Source organism: Aethalodelphis obliquidens, unplaced genomic scaffold, assembly GCF_003676395.1.
Source record: "Aethalodelphis obliquidens isolate GAN/ISIS:26980383/991018 unplaced genomic scaffold, ASM367639v1 scaffold4, whole genome shotgun sequence".
NCBI classification, from domain to species: Eukaryota; Metazoa; Chordata; class Mammalia; order Artiodactyla; family Delphinidae; genus Aethalodelphis; species Aethalodelphis obliquidens.
The window spans coordinates 52929287-52956160 of record NW_020837948.1 but is presented as its reverse complement, the minus strand read 5'-3'; the positions used below and the strand labels follow the sequence as shown (position 1 = coordinate 52956160).

The window sequence follows — 26874 nt, the reverse complement described above, 5'->3', positions numbered from 1 at the left end:
TCTATGAGAAGGATAAAGACCTCCAGTTTATGGATACTTCAACACCACCAACCTATTCTGACAGTTGAACCAATTCCGGTGTAATTTCTATATTTCATGTGTTCTCTCATAGATATTTATTCTTTGCAACATTGCAGATTTTTGTAATTTTACTTTGCTTTCATAATTTTAGATACTATTACCCTTTCTTGCATTTTTTGGGCATAGTGATTTGATACCATGTCCCAAATACCCAGTCCATAAATATATAAACAGTATAAGTAAGCCATTGTGGATTTAGTTCAGACCCATGAAAACCAAATCTACTTGTACTTAAAAATTATAGTCTAATCATTAGTAATTATAAATTCTGGAGAAGCTGTTTATTAAAGGATTGTCTTTTACATATTCAAAATGACTAGTCAACACCACTGAAGAAGTTAATAGCATACTTTTTATTTTCTTAGATACAATATACCAATAAAAGAAAATTTTATTAGTTTATGATCATTTAAAATAGACTAAATAAAAACTTTAACATTTGTTTTTATATACATCATTCCAATTAATCACAAAAATAGCTTTTCCAATTCTACTTTAATGACTACATAATGAAATTGAAGAAATGTTTTGTTGTTTGAAAAGGTCATGCTACTAAATAGTTAATAGTGTAAACATTGTTTTAGGAAATATTTAACAGTTTGCTCAAAATTCTTTAAAAAATAGTATAAATGTAAATTATTATAAATTTGAAAGACAGATGTTTGGATTAATGAAGCTTAACTATATATGGGGAGGGGGGCAAAAAAGGGCCACTCATAGAAGAGTACAATTATTTTAAAATATACTTAGGTAAAGACTGTTTAAAACTCTTGAGGAGAAAGAACCTGTATCATAACTCTTTATTACCTTTAACTTTTTAATTGCCTCTTTTAAAAATCCAAAGGTTGTTGTTCTTAAAAAATTTTTCAAACAACCTAGATTTACAATTCCACATTTCTACCACTAACCCATTCTTCCTAAAAGTGTCTTTCATTTTGTCAATTTCTTTAGGTGTGGAACTTAGTATCTTATACATAGCAGGCATTTCAACACTGTCAAATGGATGCAATTACAATAACTCTATGAGATTTTCATTATTCATATGCAATAAATGGAATCAGAAAAATTCTCACATGCTTGTACAAGAAATTCACATTTCCCTAATGGAGATTTTCACAAACCTCTTATATCTACAAAATACATAAAGCTATGAATGGTATGTCTGAAACACCATGAAGACTGCAATGAAAGATACAACTTTCTGTCCTTAGAAAAGGAAATTTAAAAGACTCAGGCACCTATAAGCAGATCTGACTGTCAATACATATAGGTTCACCCACAGAGAAAATAAAACTCCCATATGTTGAAACCCTTGGCATCCATGCACTTCTTTTTCCTATTTCATGCCATGTTTCCCTGGCCCTATGTACCGAATGCATTTTCAGTCTGAAGGAGAAAACTCCTCCAGCTGCTAATGTGAGGACTTCTAGCCCTGTAACCATGAGATGACCCAGCACTGCTGCCTGCTTAGAGTTCTCCCCTGGGGGTGGATGTGGGTGCTGGCACTCTTTGCTGTGCATTAGAAGCAGAGAACACCAGCAATTGGGACACTTCAAGGACACTGCATAATTTCAGTAAGAGTTAGGAGAGGAGAAGGAAAACTCTATTTCTATCGAATGTACTATCAAAGTAAGCACAGCTTTCTTGTTCCATTTTTTGGTCAGGAAGGAAGTGGAAATTTTTAAAAAATGAAAAAGATTTTATTGTGATAAAAATAATAAACCAGGGTTTACTTTAAATCTGGGAAAATGATGTATACAAAAACAAAGAAAGTGACAAAACAATCATCTTGACATTAATATTCCATATGGTTAAGCATTTAATTTCTTCTTGTGTTATTTATATATGTATATATATATACACACACATGCACGTTGTCTCTATTCTAAACCTAAACTATAAGCTACCTGCAAGTAAAAATTGTGCTTTATTCTCTTTAGCAAATAAGTATTTATGTTATTGATAAACTATCTGAGGACGAAAGTCTGTGAAATCGCAGAGCTCTTGTAGATAAAGATAGTTGGATGATCTACTGTTAACTATTAATAGATCTAACCCTTCTAGAAGCAGCTAATTATATGCTTGATATGCCACTATAATTGGGCAAAATTGGTATGTTACAGCCATGTTATTGTAACTATATAATATAAAAATAAGCTTAAGTATGTTCATAGAAAATTTTACTGCCATCCTTCACAGTATAATCTGCATTTACCAAAATTATATATATTTTGAAAGGTAGCTTCAAAGTATATGGTAGACTCCAAGGGTCAGCAAACTTTTTTCTGTTAAGATCTAGACAGTAAATATTTCAGGGTTGCAGGCCACCTATGGTCTCCATCATGATCACTCAAATCTGCTATTGCAGTGTAAAAGAAGCCATAGACAATACATAAATGAATGAATGTGGCAGCGTTCCAATAAAATTTTATTTACAAAAAGTCAGCCAAACTATGGGCTATAGTTTGCCAACCCTTAATGTAGGTTATACATCACTAGAAGTAGCATAAAATGGGATGCAGAATAATTTCACATTTTTATAGGAGAGAAATATGTGACATTTTCAAGATCTTTATTGACTCTTAAAAAAAAAACGCAACAAAAACCCACCAAACTTAAATAGCACACACAAATCTTACCTGGTTAGGTATCCTCAGTGGGGGCCTTGGACCTCCAGGGTACCGAGGTGACATAAAAGGCTATTGAAGTAAAACAAACAAATAAACAAAACAAAAAAACAATGTAAAATACAGATCTGAAAATAAACTGCTTTTAAGAATTTTTGAATTATACAAAACATAAATCAAATTTACTTATGTGGCTGATTTCAGTAGAATAAAAGCTTTTAACAAAAATTACCATCCTATTTTTTACTTTGTAGAATATCTGGAAAAATTCCAAAGAAATCATAAAAAAATCGAAGATGACTAAAGTAACTAGCAAAAAAAAATTTTAATGCTATCTAATTGGCAAAAAGTAAGACTAAGAAATTTAGGCAATTGAATCTTAGTAAAGACTTCAGGAAGAGGATCACTGGCTACATTATTATACAAACTGGATTCTGAATTACCCAATTCAGTTATCACTTTCCTCTAATAATTTTGACTGAATTACCCAATTCGGTTATAATTTTCCTCTAATAATTTTAAAGTTGCCAAATTTCTTCATCTTTTCTTTTGTAGTTCCATTTAAAATGGTAAAGAAATTTCTTTTCCAAGGGACATTTGTGGTTAGGAGAGCTTTGGCTTTCTTTCATTAAGGGTTTGTTATAATTCAAAATCGATTATACATTTTAAAATTGAAATTTCTTTGCATATTTTGAGCCTAGCAGACTATGAGGTGTGTACTTTTTTTAATAACCATTTTTTATTGAAGTATAATTAACAATGTTGCATTAGTTTCAGGTGTACAGCAAAGTGATTCCATTATATATATACATATACACACACAGACATATATATATATATATATATATATAAAAATATAGACACACATATATATATATATTCTTTTTTTAAAAATTTTTATTGGAGTATAGTTGATTTACAATGTTGTGGTAGTTTCAGGTGCACAGCAAAGTGAATCTGTTATACATATACAATATCCACTCTTTTTTAAGATTCTTTTCCTATATAGCCCATTACAGCGTATTTAGTAGAGTCCCTGTGCTATACAGTAATTCCGTATTAGTTATCTATTTTTTTTTACATCTTTATTGGAGTATAATTGCTTTACAATGGTGTGTTAGTTTCTGCTTTATAACAAAGTGAATCAGTTATATATATACATATGTTCTCATATCTCTTCTCTCTTGCGTCTCCCTCCCTCCCACTATTCTTTTTCATATTATTTTCCATTATAGGTTATTACAAAATATTGAATATAGTTCCCTGTGCTATATAGCAAGTCCTGGTTGTTTATCTATTTTATATATAGTAGTGTGTATATGTTATATTTTAAATTTATTTCCTCTTGTATGCCCTCCTCCAGAAGTCCAGAAGAAAAAAAATGGCCTTATATTAAAACTCAAGTCAATTTATCTTGTTAGATGAATCAGAGGCTGCTAAGATGTGCTGATTCTGTCAGTCCTGAAACTGTCTGAAAAATATGCTAAAAGTATCATTTAGTGATTGTCCAATGATGAGTGGAAGGAGAATATTTTTGATCACTCAGATTTGGGCACAATTTTTATTTTTAAGTTTATTCCTAAAATTATTCAAAATTCCATTTTTATAGAAAAATATAATTTTGTTTAATTATAATACATAATTACATGTAATATAAGCAAATTATCAACTCTAAAGGGTTGAATATTAAGTAAAATATTAAGAATGAATTAATATAAATTAAGAATCAATTTACCAAAGGCTTGGGCAAGCCAAATCTATAGTACTTTACATAATTAAATTCCACATTTATAATGAATTTTCTAAAAATATTTTTAGAAATTAGGCCTGCAGTTCTAGGGCTATTTTAAAAGCAGCAGCTGAAAAATAAAATTCTAGCAAATTTATGTGCTATAGACTTTTCTATAATATCTTTTGGAGGGTCTGACAAACCAACAAGAAGAACTTTAGAATTAAACAATTTGAGTTTTTACTTGCTGTGTTCTTATATGTTAACATATTCCTAGGAGATCATTTTAAATGGACAGAAACAGTAGATTATTCAGGTAATAGTGTCACCTTCAGCTGATAAAACTTAAGTGGATTTTCCAGTTTAAACATTTAAAAAATGTTTAGTTTTCACACATTTGATTAAAGTTGACTCTCATCATTTCTGAAGCTCTAAATTGGATTAATTAGTTAACTATACTGTCAACTGGGAAGCTCATCCCAAAACTCACACTCCCTCTGCTACTTTTCTAACCACCTAATTTCGTTTATGAAACTGTCTTATAAATTCTGGACTCACTTAAAAAATTTAATTAAATATCGTGTCACTGATTTTGGAATGGTTGCCTTTCTTTCACAAAGTGATGTTTTATGACATAGTCACTAAGCCCAAGTACAATATCAATTTAGTGTTTGAGGCATGGAGACATAAAAATAGGTTACTGATAATTCCTGTCTATAATAAAATCACTTCAAAATGGAATACAAGGTAGAAAGTATTAAAACACTACTAAATACTGATAACCTTGAAATGTACCTTATTTGAAACAGGGCATTTGAGATTTGTATGTTCCTCTGAATGTAAAATAATGTAATAGTGTTAATATAAATGGACTATTTGAAAAGAGAAAATTTTTCTCTAATCAATGGCATTGTGAATAAATGTATTTTAACAGGACTGTTGTATTCTCCTATCTGACCATGAGGCCCCATCAAGGGACTACTAAGAGGGAGAGGCAGTGCATGTGGTAGTTGCGAACCTGTAGTCCCCTATGGAATAAGATTGTGAGAGAGAAAGAGTCTCTTTTTAATTTATTTCCTCTTGTTTGCCCTCCTCCAGAAGTTCAAAAATTTTTTTAGCCAAAAAAAAAGGAAGAAAACCACTTCTATTTATCAATCTATAGCTATACAATTAAAGCAAAAAATAACAAAAATCTAGTTAGTTTAGATAAAAAACGACTACTTTTCCCTAAAATATAAACATTATTATGGTTAAAGCATTTTAATATCAAATTAGTGCTGTTATAAGCTCTTAATATTCAGATTGATTCTTAAGATATCCGGTTAACCACCTAGGTCTCAGCTGCCTACCTGTTGAGGTATAGCCACAGCAACAGAACCCAAAAGAGTTTTCATGTTAGCAAATGAGAATATTCTACTAATATTCTGTATTTCACTATTCAGAAGTCAATTTGCTTTCAAATATAATTTAAGGTATTACAACAAGTTTAAATTCTTTTATGGTAAAATGCTAATCTAAGAGATTACATACTGATATTATAAAGTATACTTACTGATATTATAAAGTACATCTATCGACAGACCTTCAGTACTCTCTGCGTTGATAACCTGGGAAGAACAGGTTCCTCAAAAGAGCCCTTAGCTATGAAAGTATACTTACTCATAATACTTGGGGAAAATTTTTTTAATAGTTTGGGGATCAAAATATGTGCATGAGGGTGTCAGAATGATGAATCAATATTTTAAAATGGAAAAAGCCTTCCCCTTGAAAAATGGGCTAAAAAGTTATTTATAATGTGTGTGGACAAAACATTTGACTGGGAGTCAAAGGCCTGGATTCTAGTTTTTGCACCACCACTAATTAGCAGAGGGACCCTAAATTAAAAGCCTTTAGGGCTTTAGTTTTCCCAACCTTAAAATGAGAGAGTTGGACAAGATGATCTCAGCAGTCTCTTGGGAAATAATAATTTAAAACCCCCATGATACTGAATGTCAATATTATGACATGGTATGAGTGTGTTTCGTGTTTGGTAATTGCAATCATTGTTGGTTTTGTTGTGGTCATCCATTTACAATGCTTGGTGTCAGTTTATTTACCTCTTGTAAAAATAAAATACACTGTGTGTGTGAAAAAAATAAAAAAACAAAAACAAAAACAAAAAAATATTAATGCTAGTAGAATAGGTAGTTTAACTCTACAATTTCCAGTTACTTGGAATATTTTTACTTCTTTTTAATATTTCATAAAAGGCCATTTAAAATATAGTTTATACTAATTTGTATTATTTCCTAATTTTGAATCTGCATCCACATAGTGGTCAATTGGTATAATAAAGAATAATACTTGATTCTTTAAAAAAAAAAAAAAAAACCATGATTCCATGTTAATTATTTCCAGCATTACCCTTAAGTATAAAGATTAGCATACTGTAAATAGCTATAAATATTTGAAGTGTGTGTGGGTGATATCAGTCTATGTTCCTAAGGCACAAGCTATCTTTATCAAGGAGCTAGAGAAGCTTATTCCCATGCTTTCCAGAGAAAAAGAAAAAGAAAAAGAAAAAAAATACTCCAACAATGATGCCCTTTGTTCAGATCAAAGGCCAATAGAATAAAAAAGCTGCACTTACTGATTAAAAGGCATGCTAGAGATTTGTTCATTCAACAAATATTTATTAGGCACCCACAAAGGCACTGTTCTAGATGGTGGGACATATCAGTGAACAAAGCAGATGAAGATCACTGCCCTCTGCTTAGGATTTTTCAAGGTTCACAGTCTTGTAATTAATAGGAGAAACAATGTTCTGGAAAAACTATTTTCTACGGTCCACTAATCTGGAAGAAATAAAATATTCTCTTCACCAAATGGCAAATATCAATGAAAACCCAAAGAAAATAATATTTCAACCTGGTGCCTTCCCTCAGAAGTCATATTACATCATCCCTACTTGACAGAACATGTAGTGCTATGAATGACTAAAAATCAAGGCTAGGCTTTTAAAAAAGTTTTCCAAATTAGGCAAAACTCATGGACAAAGGTTCTTTATAATACACAAGATAAACTGAGTAGCACAGTTAGTACCCTGACATATGGAAATACATTTATAGGCATAAATTCTCATTTCTACATGTTTCAGTTATCTACTTAAAATGAATGGGATAAACCAAAGTGCAATCAATAAAAACGTATACAAAGACAGAAAATCAATAAATATTTGATGACTAAATGAAAGGAAAAAAACTCTAATAGAAATATAAACTAAACGTCCAGCCCATTTCCTCCAAGTAGTCTTTTAGAGAAAAAAATCACACTCATTTAGAATCATAATTTATTTCAGAATGAACATCATTCAGTCTTAAAGGATTATTATTTTCCATTATATCAAGAATTATTCATGAAATATTAAACTTCTGCTTTCCTAAAAGAGAGATTTTCCTTTATTCTTTGCCATTTCTGCTAGTGGAAAGTAGTAGTCTCCCTCTTCTTATTTCATCTTCATAAACTGTTAGTGCTTTATCTCAATTCTCTAAGATTTAGAAGGAAGAAGTTCTTTCTCATCTTTCCTTCTCTGAAGATCCCAGACCCCACCAATGGAATTATTTTATAAATAATTTACCCATTCTGAAATTACAGGTGATAAGAACCATTTAAAGCCCTAACTTCTTTTCACATATATATATGATCAAACTGTACATCTTAAATGACACATTGCTCAAATGTTAACTTTACTAATATTTTCTAACATTTTAATAGTTTCCAGAAAGCATAAATATGATTTATCAATACCACAATTTTTCTTGAAATAACTCAGTATTCTCCTTTCTATGCCAAGTAAACATCTACTAATCCTCCAGGGGCCGGAATGTCACTTCCTCTTTAAGGAGTCTCTATAGGCTCTTTTCCCTCCATTTCCTGAGCACACTATTCTCATAGAGGATTCAGCACACTGCAGCGTAATGTGTGCCTTGATATGAAGGGAACCCACTTCAGAGGAAAGGACATGAAACCAGATCAGAACAAGTACCTTAATGTTATGGTAATCAATCCATAAAATAAAACTGATATTTCTAAGAATCCTTAAAATTGATGGCAGCAGTGTATAAATCACCCTATATCTTATTTTAAAGATTTCAACATGGCTTTAGAAACTCTTTAAATCTTGGTCTTTAAGAGCAGGTTGATAATAAAGAAAATTTAAAATCACTAAAAAGTAAAATCTTCTTTAAAATGCCAATTTTATACTTAAGTATTTTCTATATACTACATTTTATTTTATTTAGGACAAATTTAGAACAAATCAATGATGAAAAGAATAATACTAAGTTCTTTAGAATGAACAAATGTAACATTTAGGACAGTTTACATTCTGAAAATTTAGAAGTCTGAGATATGTTCTACAATTTAAAGTAACTGAACTTTTTCGAGTACAAAACTGTTCATGTGAAATTTGCTTCTATTTTTGAAAAAACAGTAGTTTTTAAATGACATAGAAATACACAATTACCAAGTTTGAGAAAACATGAACTTACAAAACAGTCTAAAAAAGAAATACACACTTAAAAAAATGACTTCACAAAACTACTCAAGTGAAGTTTTTACAAGTTCTGTATTGTACAATTATAATAAAATCTGACTTATAGAATTTTATTCCAATATACCTTTTTGACACATTTTACAGCAAAAAGTTTGTAGAGTTAACTAGGTCAACCTCCTTATTTTATGTAAAAGAAAACCAAAGACCAAATTCCTTAACTGCCACTTTAGTTTTCTTAGAGCTATATAACATCCGACTATAGTAATACCTTTATAGAATAAAGGCAGGTACACATACTTCATTCTTATGACTAACTGACCATAAATAAATTGCCTGACTTGGCATTTCCTCCTAGGCACCCCCAGCAACCTTGCAACCATTCACTTAATGTAGAATTCTTTACCTTTGTTACCACACAACCATGAAAAGCTGAAAAGACAGTGGTATTTCAGGTAATCAAGTTAATTTGCACATAAAACACTAATTAGCATGTGCTCTTGATTCACCAGATGAAAAGAAATTCAACAACTGAAATATAAAATAAATTTAGTAAGCTCTATCTCTCTCTTCTTGAATATTTTTGGTAGAGTTTTGATAATATATGTTGTCTTTAGTTCATTTATTTTTGTTTTTAAGTCAAATACTGGAAGGGAATAGAAGATGGGTTAGGAATGGTGGTACATGGATGTGGTATTATTAGAAGAGTATTATGATTGTAATCAAGCTGTTCATTATAATGTGACAACTTGTAATGAGGTTCTGGAGGAAGGGAAGGAAGCAGTTAGCACATTCTAAGAGAGAATGTACAGAGTCGCATTCAATAAATACTTGGCTGTTTCCATAGCTGGGTCATTGATTGAGTGAGTGAACAACATTGATGGAAGACTCTATAAACCAGCAAAAGGTGTAATAAAGTTTGGTTCTCTTGTATAAAATCTCACCTGGCCAATTTATGTGTCTTGTTAAAAATAGGTAGCATCTATTGATATTGCAAAGGGTAAGGCACAGTTCTGGCATAGTGTATCTGGTTGTCTAATGAGAAAATGCTTATATGTATAGAGGGGAAAATTCAGCTTGCTTATATAGGATAAATTATGTCTTCTAGAGCAGCAGTCTCCAACCTTTTTGGCAGCAGGGACCAGTTTCATGGAAGACAATTTTTCCAAGGACCTGGGGGTGGGGGGAGTTGGGGGGGTAGAAGGATGGTTTTGGGATGATTCAAGGGCATTACATTTACTATGCACTTTATTTCTATTATTATTACATTGTAATATATAATGAAGTAATTATACAAGTCACCATAATGCAGAATCAGTGGGAGCCCTGAGCTTGTTTTCACTTGCCACTCACTGATGAGGTTTTGATATGAGCCTGCAAGCAACTGATTTATTATGGTCTCTGTGCAGTCAAACCTCTCTGCTAATGATAATCTGTATTTGCAGCCGCTCCCCAGTGCCAGCATCACTGCCTCAGTTCCACCTCAGATCATCAGGCTTTAGATTCTCACAAGGAGCGTGCAACCTAGATCCCTCGCATGCACAGTTCACAGTAGGGTTCACACTCCTATGAGAATCTAATGCCACTGCTGACCTGACAGGGGGCGGAGCTCAGGCGGTAATGAGAGAGATGGGGAGCGGCTGTAAATACAGATGAAGCTTCGTTTGCTCACCCGTGGCTCACCTCCTGCTGTGCGGCCCGGTTCCCTGGGGGTTGGTGACCCCTGTTCTAGAGGACCTAATAAATGTAGGTAAAGAACAAAGTGTTGGAGATCCCAAGATGATACGGAGTTATAATTACAATATCTACATCAACAACATATGAGAGAATTTATGATTTAGATGACTAAGAAGGTCTTGTACTCTCTCCTACTGCTTTCAGGTTTCTCTATTTCTGGGGCGTCAGGGTTGAAAATAGTGATTCTTAGGCAGTTTTACAAAGTAACAGTATTTAATAACCACTTTTTGATATAGAAGGATGTCAGGTTAATTTATGTATGATTTGGAGAAAAAAAAAGTATGATAACTTCCCAATTTTTTTCTAAAGCAGAGGCCAGCCATGAGAACTGCCAGTAATTCAATATAGCAGGGCATTTCAACTGTTTGTCTAATATAGTGCCAGGTGTACACATGAGACCCTGGTCTTCTTAGATTTAAATACATTCAAAGAGCCATAATCCTCAGGTCTCAGAAACATGTTCTAGCTGACATATTTTCTTTCCATTAAGAGGCTCAGCATTTGAGTAACATCATATTGTCTTTACCACATAACCATCTTTAGTCTAAAAATCTGTAAGAAAAAGTGGTTATTTGCTAAAAAGTAATTTACTTCCATCAACATTTAGGCAAAAACACAAGATACAAAGTGATACATAGCTAGGAAAAATATCGGTTATCTTCAGTAATTATATTAATTACATAAAGATCAAATATCTACGTTTCTTGATCCTGTGCAGATATGACTTTAGACAGATATAATCTTTCTTCTGATATTTTTCACATACTGTTTTAGGCAGACACAGGGAATAATACACAATTCTGTGTCATAAAAATTATGACAGAATCTTTCAAGGGAAAAACTTCTCTTGAACATAATTTTTTTAAATGATAAATATGGAAGATTATAATTATAGTCTTGTAAAGGTAATAAAAATATGTTCACTATGAGATTTTACCCCAAGCATAAACATTCTCTTAAAAATTAAACATTACTTTTTATTCATTCTGGGTCCAGTTTTTTAGTTAGTCCAGTTCTCTTTACATGATTCTCCTACATAGATTTCTATTCTCTATTTTGCTATTCAAAATCTCACTTAGAAGTAAATCTTTTTTTCCTTAATTGTGATAAGAGTTGAAGTCATATGGCTATCAATAATATATAATATTGACAGTATTATTTTGAAAAAAGCATCACAAAAAGTGTTGTGACTTGTACATTCATTTCTGCCATCGTTCATACAGTAGGACTGTTCACATGTTTTTATTTTTATAATTCCATGAGATGCTTCATAAGTTTTCTATAGAAAAGTAATGAAGCATAAATTATACATCAAATGAATTTCGTTAAAATTACTTTACAATTCATATATCTTAATTTGTTCAGTTTCTTTTCTGTTTTTCAGGAAAATCTCCATCAGACATTACTGACACCCCAGTGGATAAGACACTCTTGATTAACACATTTTAATTCCAACTAGTATTAAACTAATTTAGCTCACAAAATGACACACTTGTGCTAGCAATTCTGCTGATAAGCATAAATATGTAGTTTATCTTCCATACATCTTAGATATTCTATCATCAACAACACTTAATTAAAATAACGCATATCAAATATCTGTAAAGTATGAACAGATCAGGTTTCCTAGATGTTGTTTTGGCAAGGCTAATCCAATTCAGCACAGAGTTATAAGCAGGTTGATTCTTCTGATATGGATTTAGTCTAAGCATTAAAATTGCTCATTTCTATTATGGGCCTTTTCAAAAAGATGAGACTATTTCTCAAGCCTTCATTACCATATATCAGATACTGGCTCGTGGCAATGGACTTGTGGATTGTGAATGGGGACTATGCTGCCTTCTGGTCTAATCAACTACAGAAGTTTGAAAAACATTCTATAAAAAACTTTAATGATTTGTTTTAGATCAATTTATATTCACAAATACACACAGACCCTTTTATTTTTTTTTTGGTGTCTGTGGGACAAGTAGCTGGAGTCCTGCGTAAGCTGAATCTCGCTCTGTGCTGCCTCCCATCACTGACTAAAGTCACAAGGACAGATCAACCCTCATTAGTAGTATATTAAAAAAAACACTATGGGTATGAAAATCAATATGTGAGGTTTATAATTGAGGAAAAGTATTGGGCTAACTCGATAAAAAAAGAAGCAAAAACAATAATTTTTTAAAACTACTCTTAATTTTTCATTGAAGAATGCAAAAACATTCCCCTCTTCCCCAACCTTTTCCCTATTTTATATTCATGCTTCCACATAAACTTGTTCTAGATGAGAGGGTGGGAGACAAGCACTTTAATTTACCTAAATGTACCATTAGGTTAAAAAAAAAAAAAAAGCTACTTTGTTCTGGTACCCTTCTGGTATCTTGATATGCTAGGTAAGTTTCTACTGATAAAGCAGTAGTCTTTTCAAATTCATAAGCAGCGATAACATTTGTTAAAGAAACCTGCCTATGGGCTTGGTCTCTGATACAAGAGGCAGATTATATATATTTTTACTTTCTTTAAAATGAAATGTTACACTTCATATTCACTTGGTTACTTACCTGCAAACATGAAGTCTAAAGTTACTCAACTCAAGTCTGAACTGTATAATCTTTTCTACTCAACAGATTTTAACGGAAATTATTAATGCCCCAAAAGTCTGTTTTGAAACTACAGCTTACTAATTTGCCTAATGCTAAAAAGTATGAAAATAAGCAAGATGAGAGAATTCAAATTGCACAAAGTGATTTCTCCATCTCCAATTAAGATGCATTTTGAACCACGTGTCTTAAATAGATACAGAATAAATGTACAGAATAAAACTAAGACAAATTTGAGTGGAGAAAATATTACTGATGTCAAAGGTATTTGCAATGTCAGATTATTTATAGAATATAAAAATGACAGAAAACAGGTAGTAGTCACATTTGCAGGCACTCTTAGTAAGTAACTCTATTTTACTCTTTCTTGATAAGCATCCTACTGTGTACAAAGAATATCCGATTACTCTATTCCTTGGCATTATGTCTTATACCTGATTGTTGGGTATAATAGATGGCACCTGGCAATTGCCTATACTCTCTGTCCACAAGTGCCAGCAGAGCAGTTTTCTTTGTCCCTCGGCAGGAATGAACAGTTTATAATAGCCAACACTTCACTCCCAGCAGCATTTCTTTGACCTCCCCAGCTTCTCTCTCCAGCTACTGCCTCATCTTCACTTTCCCTTTACAGCAAAACTCTTTGAAACTCTGAAAGAGTTGGACACACTCGTTGTCTGCAATTTCTCTCTTCCTACTTTATCATGAATTTACTTTTATGCGGCTGTCACCCCCATCACTCCACCTGGCCTTATCAAAGTCATCAGTGACCACCTCGTTAGGTCCAGTGGTCAGTTGTCAGTCCTCAACTAATTTGAACTATCAGCAGCATTTGACACAGCTATCATTCCTCACTTCCCTGCATTTTTCTTCTTGGCTTCCAGGCTCCCACATTGCCTCGTTTTCTTCCAAACTCATGTGCTCCTTCTTCCCATTCTTCTTGCTGGTTCCTCCTCATCTTCCTGCCTTCTTAAAAACAGAACCCTGGGATCCTTGAGCTTCTTGTCTCTCTCTCTACTCATTACCTGGGTGATGTCATCCAGGCTCACAGCTTTCAATATTATCTGTATGCTAATAACTCCCAAATGCGTCTAGTCCAAGCCTCAAGCATAAAACTCCAGATCTGATACCGTGCTCCCTACTCGACATCTCGTGAATATCTAATAGCCATCTTAATCTTAACAAGTTTAAACTTAAGCTTCTGATTGTCCCCTCATACCTCCTCTTGCAGTTTTACCTATATAACACGGGTAAATGTCAGCTCCGTTCTTTCAGCTGAACAGGCCAAAAGACTTGCGGTCACCCTTGATTTGTCTTTTCCTCTCACAACACATATCCAGACCATCGCCAAAATCTGTTGGCTCTAACTTCAAAATATATCTAGAATCCAGTCACTTCTCACCACTGTTACCAGCCTTGTTTGAGCCATAATATTCTCTTGTAAACATTTGCAGTGACATCCAAATTGGTCTCCCTGCTTCCACATTTCCCTCTTATAGATGAATCTCAACATAACAGCCAGAAAGACCCTGCTAAAACCCTCCACTCAGAACAAAACCCCAAATCCCTACAATGACTTACAAAATTCTACTTGATGTGGCTTTCTCCTGCCTACGACTTCATATCTAATTGCTCTCCCCAGCCGACACTCCACTATAGTTACTCAGGCATTCTCTTTGTCCCTGGAAAAAGCTGGTCATGCACTGAACTCAAGGGCTTTATACTTGCTTGTCCCTCAGCCTAGAACACTTCCTTCAGACACCAGTTGCTTGTTCCCTCACTTCCTTCAAGTCTTTACTTAAATGGCATCTTCCTGACGAGTCCTGTGGCCACCCCATCCAGAACTTCCTCAACACTGCCTATTTTCCTTTTCTGCTTCATCTTTCTCTCTAGTCCTTATCACAATCTAACATATCATATATTTTAAAATAATTATTTATTTTGTTTACTGACTGTCTCCCATAGTGGACTCTACGTTGGATGTGGGTAAGGATTTCTCTTTAGCTTGTTTACTGTAGTAACTCTAGCACAGGGTGGTGGGAGGGGGCCATAAATATTTGTTGCTGAATGTCATCAGCAGTCTGAGCCAGTGGTTCTCAAATTTTAGCTTGTAAGACTCATCTGTTAAAAATAAAAAACAAACAACAAAAACCAAAGGATTTCCAGTGCCATTACCCCACCACCAAGAATCCTGATATACTGGGAGGCAGATGACCCCTGGGACTCTTGACAATAGTACAGGAATACGCTTGGAGAAACACTGTTCTTGGTCTTTACCCTTTGGATTTCTTACAGGCCATCTAGTGGTGACCATCTTCATAAAGAATAGGAGTGGGTAAATTATCATGGCTAAATGTGCTCCACCACTTGTTTTTGTAAATAATGTTTTACTGGAATAGCCATGCTCTTTAGTGCACACAGTGTCTATGGCTGCCTTTATACTACAACAACAGAGTTGAGTAGCGTGACCTCAAAGCCTTCAAATCCTAAAATATTTACTATCTGGCTTTTTACAGAAAAAGTCTGTTGACCTCTAATATAGATAGAAGATAAATTATTCCAGAACACGACCTAGTGATAAGCTATTTTTTATTTTTTTAATATATATATATATATATATATATATATATATATATTTATTTTTTTTTTTATGGTGTTTTCTTTTTCTTTTTGGCTGCACGGCATGGCATGCGGGATCTCAGTTCCCCTACCAGGGATTGAACCCGTGCTTAACCACTGGACCACCAAGGAAGTCTGATAAGCTATTTTTCAAAAAGCTGAAGGTATCCTTATGTATACTTAAGGCAAATCTATCCGACCTATATAGGAAATTTGCAATATATTTACTATTTGATTTATATTTAATAATCCATTCCTTACCTCTAATTCCCCAAAGAATGGTGCCCGTTTTTGTTTCTGTAACCAACGTTAAACAAAAAACTAAGATTGTGTTATAAATTGCCTTTGGATATTTGCTATACATTTTTTTTGTTTCCCAAGGACCTATAATAAAAATAGAGGCATTCTGGGAAGAATTTTCAAAAATAAGATATTGGTCTAGGATGGCCAAGTTAACTTTTTCATAAATACCCATTTTGATAAATAAACATCAAAAGTAAGGTTTCTAATAGGAAACTATTTCATTCCCTTCTAACTGAAAAACCCAAGTAAAGAGTCTAAACCCCTGACACCCTCTTCTTTGCTTGTTGTCCATCTAGTCACCGCTATAGGGTCTTCAGTTGTTTGAAACTGCGATTTAAAAAAAAAACTTACTTAGTTACTCAAGCTGAGCAGTTTTAATTTGTTCTAATAGTTGAAGCCAGAAAAACTATTACCACAACTGCAGGAGAGCATTATCAAAGCCAGTAGCTGTCAGGCACCTTTATTTTTTTAGGTTGCTTTTATCTTTATACTAGAGAAAGACTTGTTCTGTTCTCAATATTCAGAATCTTTGTTCTTTAAAGATTCAAAATTACATTTTTAAGAAAATTAAACTTCAGTTTTATTTATTGAACTTTGACAAATAAGCAACCTTCCCCACCTCTACTCTCCAAATCCTGGTGTATTTAATTCTGAGAAATACTATTTTTAATGTGTGAATTTTAAACTATATATATTAATAATGTTACATGTTATAGTTCAGTAAGTCAATTCAACTTGAGATATTCAGTATTCCACTTATTCAAATTAAGAAATGATGTACTTACTAATCTTTTGGTTTGTTATCTGAGGTCAAAGATGGTATCTACAACTTCTGGGGAGAAGAAAAGGGAGTTTCTCCTGGCTTAGAATATTTCCTAATACTAACTTCTGAAACAGACATGATCAGGAGGGATAAGAGGAAAGGCATACCATTGGGAGAGAAGACAATTTAAAGATTAATAATAGAAGGAAACTGAGAAGGAATGGAGACTATTTAACTACTATATCTATAAATAATAGGGTAAAACAGGTGCTACTGATAATAAAAGGTTGTTTTGTGAAAGTCTGAATAGGAAGAGGAGTATGCTTAGTTATGAAGGTATCTTCAAAATGTAGGACTTATGTCCAAAAATAAATCAAATAAATATCTACCTCCAGAAACATTTAACCAGGGCTTGTAAAAACATTTCTTCTTGTCTTTTTCCTTTTCAGTTTCAAGTGTTAGATTAAATAATTGTTTTTCTCCTTTTTGATTCTCTTTCTTTTAAAATATCAAGAATATTATATTACCCTGAGCTTTGTTTTTGTCTTTGGTGCTTTATGAACGTCATTTATATTGAGTTTTTCTAGTCAATAAGTGTACCATGGAGAAAAGGGGAGATTTCTTTGTATTTTTGTTGTTGTTGTTATTACATTATTACTATGTCAAAGCATTAAGTCAGCTTGCTACAGTGCAGTCTTGCTAAAAATAGAACCTTTGGAAAATATACCCAAACAAGTAGAGACATCGGCAAACCACCACTAGATGGCAAAACCGCTTTACCATTGCTAACATTCTGCCTGTAGAAAGAATGTGACTTAGGAAACTGCTGCAACATATTTCCCACCATATCAGAGTTTTGATCAATTCGGATTTTAAAATATGGATGGCCACTCTAGTCTGAAACTAAATTACTTGGTATACTTTATCTTCAACAAGTATTTATAATCTTATTCATGTCAAAGCCTTACATTTACAATCCATCATCAATGTATTATTAGTTTTCAACAGTTCTCAGTAAAGAAGACAGATCCAGTGACTAAGAATACAGCAAATGTATTAAGATAAAAATCAAAACACAATATAACACATGGTAAAAATGAACAAAAGGCTATACAGAATTCAAAATTAAATATTTACAAGTATATCCCACATTAGTTATATACACAAAGATATCTACATTAGACCTATTAAAAAGATTACATTGTGTTTTTATATAAAAGTTATAGATGTGTTTGATTAGAGTGATAAAAACAAGATATGGTTTTCTTAGAAGTTTTCTTGTGGTAAAGAGCAGAAAGAAGGAAAAAATAAAGTATTTTTTCACTCCCCTCAGATTTTTTTGGTTGAAATAAATGCCCATTTCTTTAACGTAGTTTAAGTTATATTAAATTCACAAGAGAAGATTTCTTACTACTCAAATCTAGAAAATTATAAAGCAACAGAGTTAATAGTCTATTTTTTAAAAAAGTACAAATGAATGAGAACTTTGTTTTATAAGTGCATTTTACTAAACTATTTTGATTATTATACATAAGTGTGAAGAAAACCTAATTGGTTCAAGGATTAATGCTGCCTATTCGATAAAACTACAGGAATCAATTTTTGCCTGACTTTTAGTAAGAATGCTATGAGAATGAATATACAGCAGGTTGATGCTTTTAATGCATAATTCAAATTTCTTAGCATACAGTGAAACTTCTGAATAATACTCTAGCATAGGGACAGGAGAGTCAGAGTATAGACTTAGTTCTGAGGACCTATTAGGTGTATTCACACCACACCACAGTCCTGTATTTTCTTCCACCAAAACTGCCAAACTCTAGTTAGATCAAAGCCCACTTCTACTGTCTTCCCACTGACCCCAGTAGCAACACTCCTCAATTTAAGAAAGTTGCTCTAAAGTCATTCACCAGTTCCATGGTAGGTCACTGTGAGAATTTAGAGCGTTTCTTATACAAATTACTCCTTTGATAAAAGACTCCAAGTAAATAAATGTGTCTTACTTCAAATGGCTTTATTTTACTAAACGGACACCTCCTTTTGCATGTCCAACTATTCCCCTTGATTTTACTTAATTTGATCTCCTACTCAACAACAGAAGCACTCCCATTTCAATTAAAAAAGGTCAAGGTTTAAGTCTGAACCATGCTGATATCTGTCACAAATAGATGTGACGGATATCAACATGGTTGATAGATGCTAATCTAGAGACTGTCTTCCAGGATGGACTTATTAAATGTATGGGATATGAATCGTAACTATTTATTTTGGAGTTTGAGTTAATTGCTATTATTCAAATGCAGTTGTTATGAATTCACAAATTTAGAGTTTGTAATAATTCCACTTGGTAATATATGTAAGTCTATACTTATAATGGAAAAGAGGGGGCTTGTTCTGCAGTGTAAACAGGGATAAAACGAGAACGTTTGTCTATTTAGGAGAATGTTTTCAATGTACTTCTTATGGTAGGATCACACAGTGAGTAGAGCTCAGAACTGTTGAAGCTTTATGTGTTAATTAAAATTCTTCTTGCTTTACTTTCCTTTATTCATTAAATTCTAATAGGCTCAGTCTTTTCCTGGTCTAGTCCCATCCAGCCATCCCCAAATAAGAACGGGGATTCAAAACTATTTTCATACTCTGGATAATTCTTGGACATCACTATCTCTATGGAACTGGATTAGAAACTGGCATTTGGACTTGAATTATGATTGTCATGGTGCTATTTCTATTTATAGAAGGTAGCTGCTCTTCATTAATAACAAGCATTGTGGTCAGAATCATGATGAAGGATAGGAAACCGATATTGATATTTAGGAAACATTTGAGTACCCTGATCTCATTATGACAGGTACCAAAGGTAACATACTATTTCTTTTTCAAAAGTTTGATGACTTGAGCTTTCCAATATTTCTGAGAGGCATTTCTAGGGAGACTGGCCATACTTAAGCCTACTGAATAGGGGAAACAAGTATTTAAAAGATTAGCTGGAATGGTCACCCTGGATAAAAAGGAATGACATTTAATCATGCTCAAACGTATCTAAAACTTTTTCTACCCGCTATCTTTCCTAACTTAGATTAAGACATGAAAATTTTCCAGGGGCCTTAAGTAGGAACCTCAGAGTCACGCTTGATTCCTCCAACTCTTTCCCTTCTACCCCTAACTTGGTTAATCAACTAAGGCCTATCAAACATACTAGGCATAGCTTCTTCCTCCCCAGTCCTGCTGCCACTGTTCTTAAGTAGGTCCACAGAGTCTCTTTCTTGAGCTACTGTCACAGCCAACCAGCTGACAGTCTGCACCAGTCTCTTTAATGGGTTCTGTTGTTTTTGCTCTTCTTTCAAGGGTCAGTGTTTTTCGAGTCCAGGTGTATACCCCTTTACTCTCTCATTCTGTACTTTCCCCCTGGACAATCGATCTACGCCTGTGGATTCAGGTCCTTGATATGATGACAATCCTGCAGTTTTTATCTCTAGCCTAGATCACTGTCTTAGGCTTCAAACCTGTATGTTCATCAGCCTAAGGGATATCTCTAATTGGAGGTCCCACAGGCACCTCTTCATCTGTCCTACCTCAAACCTACTCCTCATTTTGTGGTCCCTGTCATCAAATCTCACCTAGATTACTGTAATAGCCTCCTAAATAGTCTCCCTACTTTCAAACCTGTCCCTCTGCAATCCACGCTACACCCTATAACTGGAGTGATTTTTCTATAAACGCAAATATGAACATGCCTCTTTCCTGCTTAAAGTCCTTCAATAGCTTATTACTGCCCTTAAGATCAAGTTCAAACTCAACTAACCTACAAGGCTCCTCAAGGTTACTCTGGAGCCTCATCACCAGCCATTCTCCCTTTAGCTAATTAAGCTCTGATTTGGGGGAATTATTTGGTCTCTCTCCTTTCTTGTCTGGGTCTTCATAAATTTTTTTCCCTCTTCCTGGAATATTCTTTCCATATCTCTCTGCTTCCTTTGCCTAATTCATCTTTAGATGCCAATTTGGATTTTATTTACTTCCCCCCCCCCCACAACTTTCTGGTTATTAGCAAAGTCTCAATTGGAATTCATGCCTGTTATTTTCTCTTTTTATTTTTTTTTAAATTTATTTTATTTATTTATTTTTGGCTGCATTGGATCTTCGCTGCTGTGCACGGGCTTTCTCTAGTTGCAGCGAGCCAGGGTTACTCTTCCTTGCGTTGCGCGGGATTCTCATTGCAGTGGCTTCTCTTGTTGAGGAGCACAGGCTCTAGGTGCGCAGGCTCAGCAGTTGTGGCATGGTGGGCTCAGTAGTTGTGGCTTGTGGGCTCAGTAGTTGTGGTTCGCGGGCTCTGGAGCATAGGCTCAGTAGTTGTGGCGCACGGGCTTCATTGCTCCATGGCACGTGGGTTCTTCCCAGACCAGGGATCGAACCCGTGTCCCCTGCATTGGCAGGCGGATTCTTAACCACTGCACCACCAGGGAAGCCCTATTTACAGTTTTGACAATATTTTTCTGACAATGACTCTCCCAAGATTGGGTTTGGTGGCCTTCTGCTGTGCTCTAAAAACACGCACTACTCATTTAATATAGCCATTTTCTTTCTAAATTCTAATTGCCTTCTCTCTCTCTCTCATTCACCACAGTGTAAGTTTTTTAACGGCAGGGATTTTGTATACAACTATATCATAGGTGCCTAAAAAAGCCTAAATCTATAGTTTGAATTCAGGTCACTGCCCTTCTGAAAGATGTCTGACAGTTCCTACATGCCTACTGAATAAAGACTCAAGTTCTTAACATGGCATATAAGGCCCTTCTCAAGATGCTACAGCTTATCTTCCAATTTCATTTCCAGGAATTCCTGCTTGCCCTCCCCTCCACTTTCCATTCATATTACCCTGAATGCCTCTGCACAGGTCATTCTGATGCTTCCACACTTTTGCTTATACTTTTCCCACTTTCTGGAATATCATTCCTCTGCTTGTTGTCTTCTTGGAAAACTTTTTCCAAACCACTCTTAGCTCCAGTTCAGGCAGACTTTATAGCTCTCTCTTCTAGGTCAACACAGAACTTTACTCTGTTACAGCACATATCTTGCTGTATTACAGTTATTTATTTTTAATAATGACTCGCTGGCTAGACAGTGAGCTTCAGGAAGGTATGTATTATACACACTCATTTTTATATGCCTACCACAGTGCCTGGCATCTAGTAGTAGTCAAGTGTTTATCTAATTGGATTAAAACAGAAGTTAATTCTGTTTCAACTACTCTTATCAAGACTCAGGCAGAAGGCAGGTAAGGGAAGAATGGTTCATTCTACAAAATGTAAAAATGAAAATATATAGGTTTATACATCTTTGCTTAACCCTAGGAAGAATTTGGCTTCCTTCCCAACCCACTGCCTCTTTTTTAAAGTGCCACTTAGAGAGCTTCTGCTAGCTCTTGTAAGTAGATAAACTCTTCTGATTTACTCCCTAACTCCAATATATCCTTAGTAAGAGAAATAAGAGCATGAGGAAAAAATATAAAATGAGCTAGAAATATTTTATGAGTAACGATCAACTATGAACTTTAAAAGGTAAAGTCAATGGCAGAAGTTCAGAAAGCCTTGCCTTGAATCCCCGTCCTGTGATTTTCTGACTTTGTGCAAACTGCTTATCATGCTTTGGTTTTTTCATCTGTGCAATGGTAATGATGATAATACTTACTTTACCCCTAGGTTATTGTGAGGATTAAGAGTTTATACACATGAAATATTTAGAACAAAGCATGGCATACAGTAAGCAGTTACTAAGTGTTAGCTATTATTATTATTATCTTAAACAGTGATTGTTTAATTAATAACCAAGAGTTATAATATGTTCCTAGATTTTAAGAAAGGGGCCTCAAGACAGAATGTGAGCTCTAAGACTTTTGAATATTAATATACAGTAGCCAGACAAATAGCATATCCTAAAGGACTTTACATTTCAGACTTAGTACTAGGTTCTAATTATGACTTTTTTTATTCAATTGCTGTACTGTGGAAAATTACTTATAATTTTATTTCTCCATTTTCACATTTATAAAGTACATTGATCTACACTGAAATGATGGTATGTATTAATTAACAAATGATTATCAAGGACTTTGAAAATATAAAACACTAAAGTGACAAATTAGTTTATAAGTACCTGATGTAATTCATTAACAATATAGCATATAACATTAATTCCTGTAATGCCTTCCAACTGCAGTTCTTAACTCCTAAATTCTTCCTAATTTTCTCAAAGGGTGTTATAAAATTAACTATGGAGTTAAAAAAAAAAAAAAAACTTCAGAATCTATGTAGCTTTGGGTTAAAAAACTGTCAGATTTAAATGTGGATGCCATAGGGCTTCCCTGGTGGTGCAGTGGTTGAGAGTCCGCCTGCTGATGCAGGGGACACGGGTTCGTACCCCGGTCTGGGAAGATCCCACATGCCGCGGAGCGGCTGGGCCCGTGGGCCATGGCTGCTGAGCCTGCGCGTCTGGAGCCTGTGCTCCGCAACGGGAGAGGCCGCAGCAGTGAGAGGCCCGCGTACCGCAAAAAAAAAAAAAAAAAAAAAAAAAAATGTGGATGCCATAAAATTGATGTAATTCTAAAATCATTATCATCTTTTGCTAAAATAAATGCACTTGTTGCAAATTTAAAATACTAACATATGTATTTTAAAATCTGATTTTATAAATGTTATATAATGATATTGATAAAAATTCCAGTTTAAAAGCCATAAAGATGATTCTCAAAATATTTTGTTATCGCCTATAATTTTGATAAATGAATAGGTTATGACTTAGCCATAATGTGAAAGTACAGCCAAATCTTGATTATCTTTAGTCTGTGGAGATATGGATGGCTTGGATAGTTAAAATCCATATATCATTCCAAAACCTCATCCATTAGCCTTTTCTCCCACCAAATCTTCACCACAGTCAGCTTAGCTAATTTGCATTTCAGCTACCTTTCTTTCTTACTTGCACAGTGAAATGGTAAAATATACGAATAAAAATTTGACAATAAAGAAAATATTGGAAGGAAGGGCTAATCTACATACAAGATAACTGGTCTCTGAATAATCAAGAGTTGGCTGCACAGCATTATGTTTACCTTAAGGATTAAAATAGCCTCATTCTCCTTCATATATTTCAATAAAATCGAACAGGAGTTCCTATGCCTTAACATTCCTAGTCAGAGTTTCTCTGAGTACCTGAAAGAACCCTGGTGGTACAGGACCTACTGGCATGCCATCTCCTGGGGGAATGTTTCCTAGCACTGGACTGGGAGCTGCTGCAGCACTCTGCAAAGAATAAAGGAGAAACAAACCTATATCATTACAGAGAAGGCACAGAACAAAAGACTGATGATAATAGACAGTAGGAAGGGAAGCTTTTCATTCCTGGGAACAAATATTGGTAATTTCCCCCACTCCAGAGGTAAACTAAGATGTAGCAGTTAGTTTAGGATATGACTAAGTTATTTGGTTTAAACAGGTCTCTTTAAACTTTTTGAAATCACAGAACTTTAATAAGATAGTATATTTGAGTAAAATATAAAAGGCAAATAAAATGATAAAGTGATAGAAGTTTAAGTAAATGCTTTATTTTAAGTCACAGCCTTCTGAAATGGCAACATCAACAACAAATAGATATATATTTAAGTAACAAGTTTGAAAATGGTGGTTGTAGGAGTTGGAAAAAAGAACTCTGTTTAGATTATGCTTTTCTCTGTCATAAATAAGTATAATTACTTCTCTGTCTATAGGTGGCAACACGCACATTATTCACTTTCTGATATACTATAATTGGTAGCCAAAATATAATTGATAGCAAAAAACAGGGTGGTGAGGATGAAAAAGTAATTAGGAGATTGAATAAGAGAAAGGAATTAGATTTGGAGAGATTAGTCTCAGATAAACAGATTATGAAAAAATCAGATTGAAAAATTCAAAGTCTACTTTACTTGCAAATTATTTCATGGAATCCTACGGCTTCATGAAATAGGAATATGAAAAACTTTGGGATAGGCTCTTTGTAGTCAAGTCAAGGTTTTAGATTTAACTCTTACATAGAGCAGTAATACATACAACTATTTTACAACCATGGATTTCATCCCTCAATCTCGTTAGACACATTACAAATACTAAGAACAGCCAAGAAGGGAGCAGAAATATGCTGAAGACAGGTCAGTATGAATTCAACAGTTCTGTTATGAAAAGAACTCAAAACAAATCCTGGATCTAGTGTATTTGTTGTACTTTTCTCACTTGTAGATCAGTTTATTCATTCATGAATTAATATTCCATTAGAAGATATAATATCTCAGTATATTTGTAGCATATATTTCCCGATATATAAATTGATAAAAATACTAAAACATGTTTATTCTATAGTAGTGGAAGTTATTATCACTGAAAGCCAATGATTTTAGTATTTCCTGAGGAAACCTAGATTTAAATGTGGTTATCTAAAATGTTGGTTACCTATGAATGCCAACATTCTAAACTTCTGATAAAGTATAGAAGTATAAAAGGAGAAATAATATTTCTTAGATATTAAGATGAAACATCAATCTATCATCCCATTTTAAGCAAAAACATGCAATTTCATTCAGTGTACATTAATTGAATACCTACCATTTGTCAGATGGCTCTATTTTGCGTTATAATATCAACACTCACGTTTTTAAAAAATGAAAGGCAAACTGTTTTTCATTTTAATTAAACTTGCATAAAATTTTAATACACAATGTTAGAGTAGGAGAAAAAGTTACCACCAAACATTTATCTTCTTTTAGTTTAAATATATATGGTTACAGGCAGATCTAGGAAGAAAGATTTGATCTACATCCTTTGACAGTCAATTATTTTAATGGGGAAGTTGCTCTTAGTACTGAAAGCTAGACATAGGATGTCACTATTGTTCTAATTAATTGCAGAATAGAAACTTGTTTTTGCAGTAAAAAAGACTTACATAAAAAGAGACAAGTTTGTAAAACACACTCACCTATGCTTTTATAGAAATGTATACTACAATGTTGAGCAGGTTTACAAAAACAAAACAGAATTCAGTGAATTGCTGCACCTCCTTAGTGTTGTTCACAGATGCTATTTCTCCTGCAATTCTTGTTGCCTGGCAAGTATAGCTACATAATTTCTAGTATAGAGCACGATGCTTTAGTTTTCTGGTGTAATAATAATTTCTAGGCTTGGCCTAAGGACACAAATTGAAGTGAACAGAATACTAGTAATTATCCAGTTTATTTACCCAATACAAAGCACTGGTATAGAGCACTGCAGTCCAAACTTCACTTTGTGGATCACATTTTTGAGCTAAATTATCCATCCATTCTTCTGGGATTTATTGACAAGGGATAATTCCCTCCTTTATTGTACTGTGTGGACTCAAGCTTAGAGTACCATTTGGTACACCATGTTGATCAATAACAAATACTAGTCTGATAATAAACACTGAAGAGTTACACTAAATGGTACTCTAAGTTTTGTAAAAGAGCATATTTCTCAAACTGCCTAACTTGCTCATTTATATACGGTAGCAATAATAAATAATACATGCTTTGAAACTGTAAGCTAAATAAGAATCAGGTTTTGGGGATTAGAGCTTAATGTAGATGGGAGAAGTACCACATTTCTTGGGTTTCATTGCTGGAATTTCTGAGACTTGTCTCAAGTTTACTTCCAACTCATGAGACAAATTTATCTCATGACTTGAGGATCCACAGAAAGTTGTTGCTGGCTCTAACTCATAAAGTATGTATAATATTATTCTGGGGGTTTGTGACTGAATTAAAAAAGGAGAGCAAATAATTTAATTGTACTAAGAACTACTACAAAGCATTAGTTTTGCTGGATTTGTGTGAATTCCCATTAGAATACCATGGAAAA

At 33.8% G+C, this 26874-nt stretch overlaps 1 protein-coding gene across 6 annotated transcripts in view; it reads right to left on the bottom strand.

Annotated features, from left to right (window-relative positions):
* The window catches only part of SSBP2 (single stranded DNA binding protein 2), a 297398-nt gene that overhangs the window by 65885 nt on the left and 204639 nt on the right, over nucleotides 1-26874 (bottom strand). For 3 of the 6 annotated variants that reach the window (XM_027100703.1, XM_027100707.1, XM_027100705.1), the window contains exons 5-6: nucleotides 24181-24270; nucleotides 2721-2780 (exon numbers count right to left, since the gene is read on the bottom strand). In XM_027100703.1, the coding sequence (XP_026956504.1) occupies nucleotides 2721-2780; nucleotides 24181-24270 (150 nt within the window). The remainder of the gene's footprint in view (nucleotides 1-2720; nucleotides 2781-24180; nucleotides 24271-26874) is intronic. The other 3 variants (XM_027100704.1, XM_027100706.1, XM_027100708.1) reach the window with 1 other exon arrangement.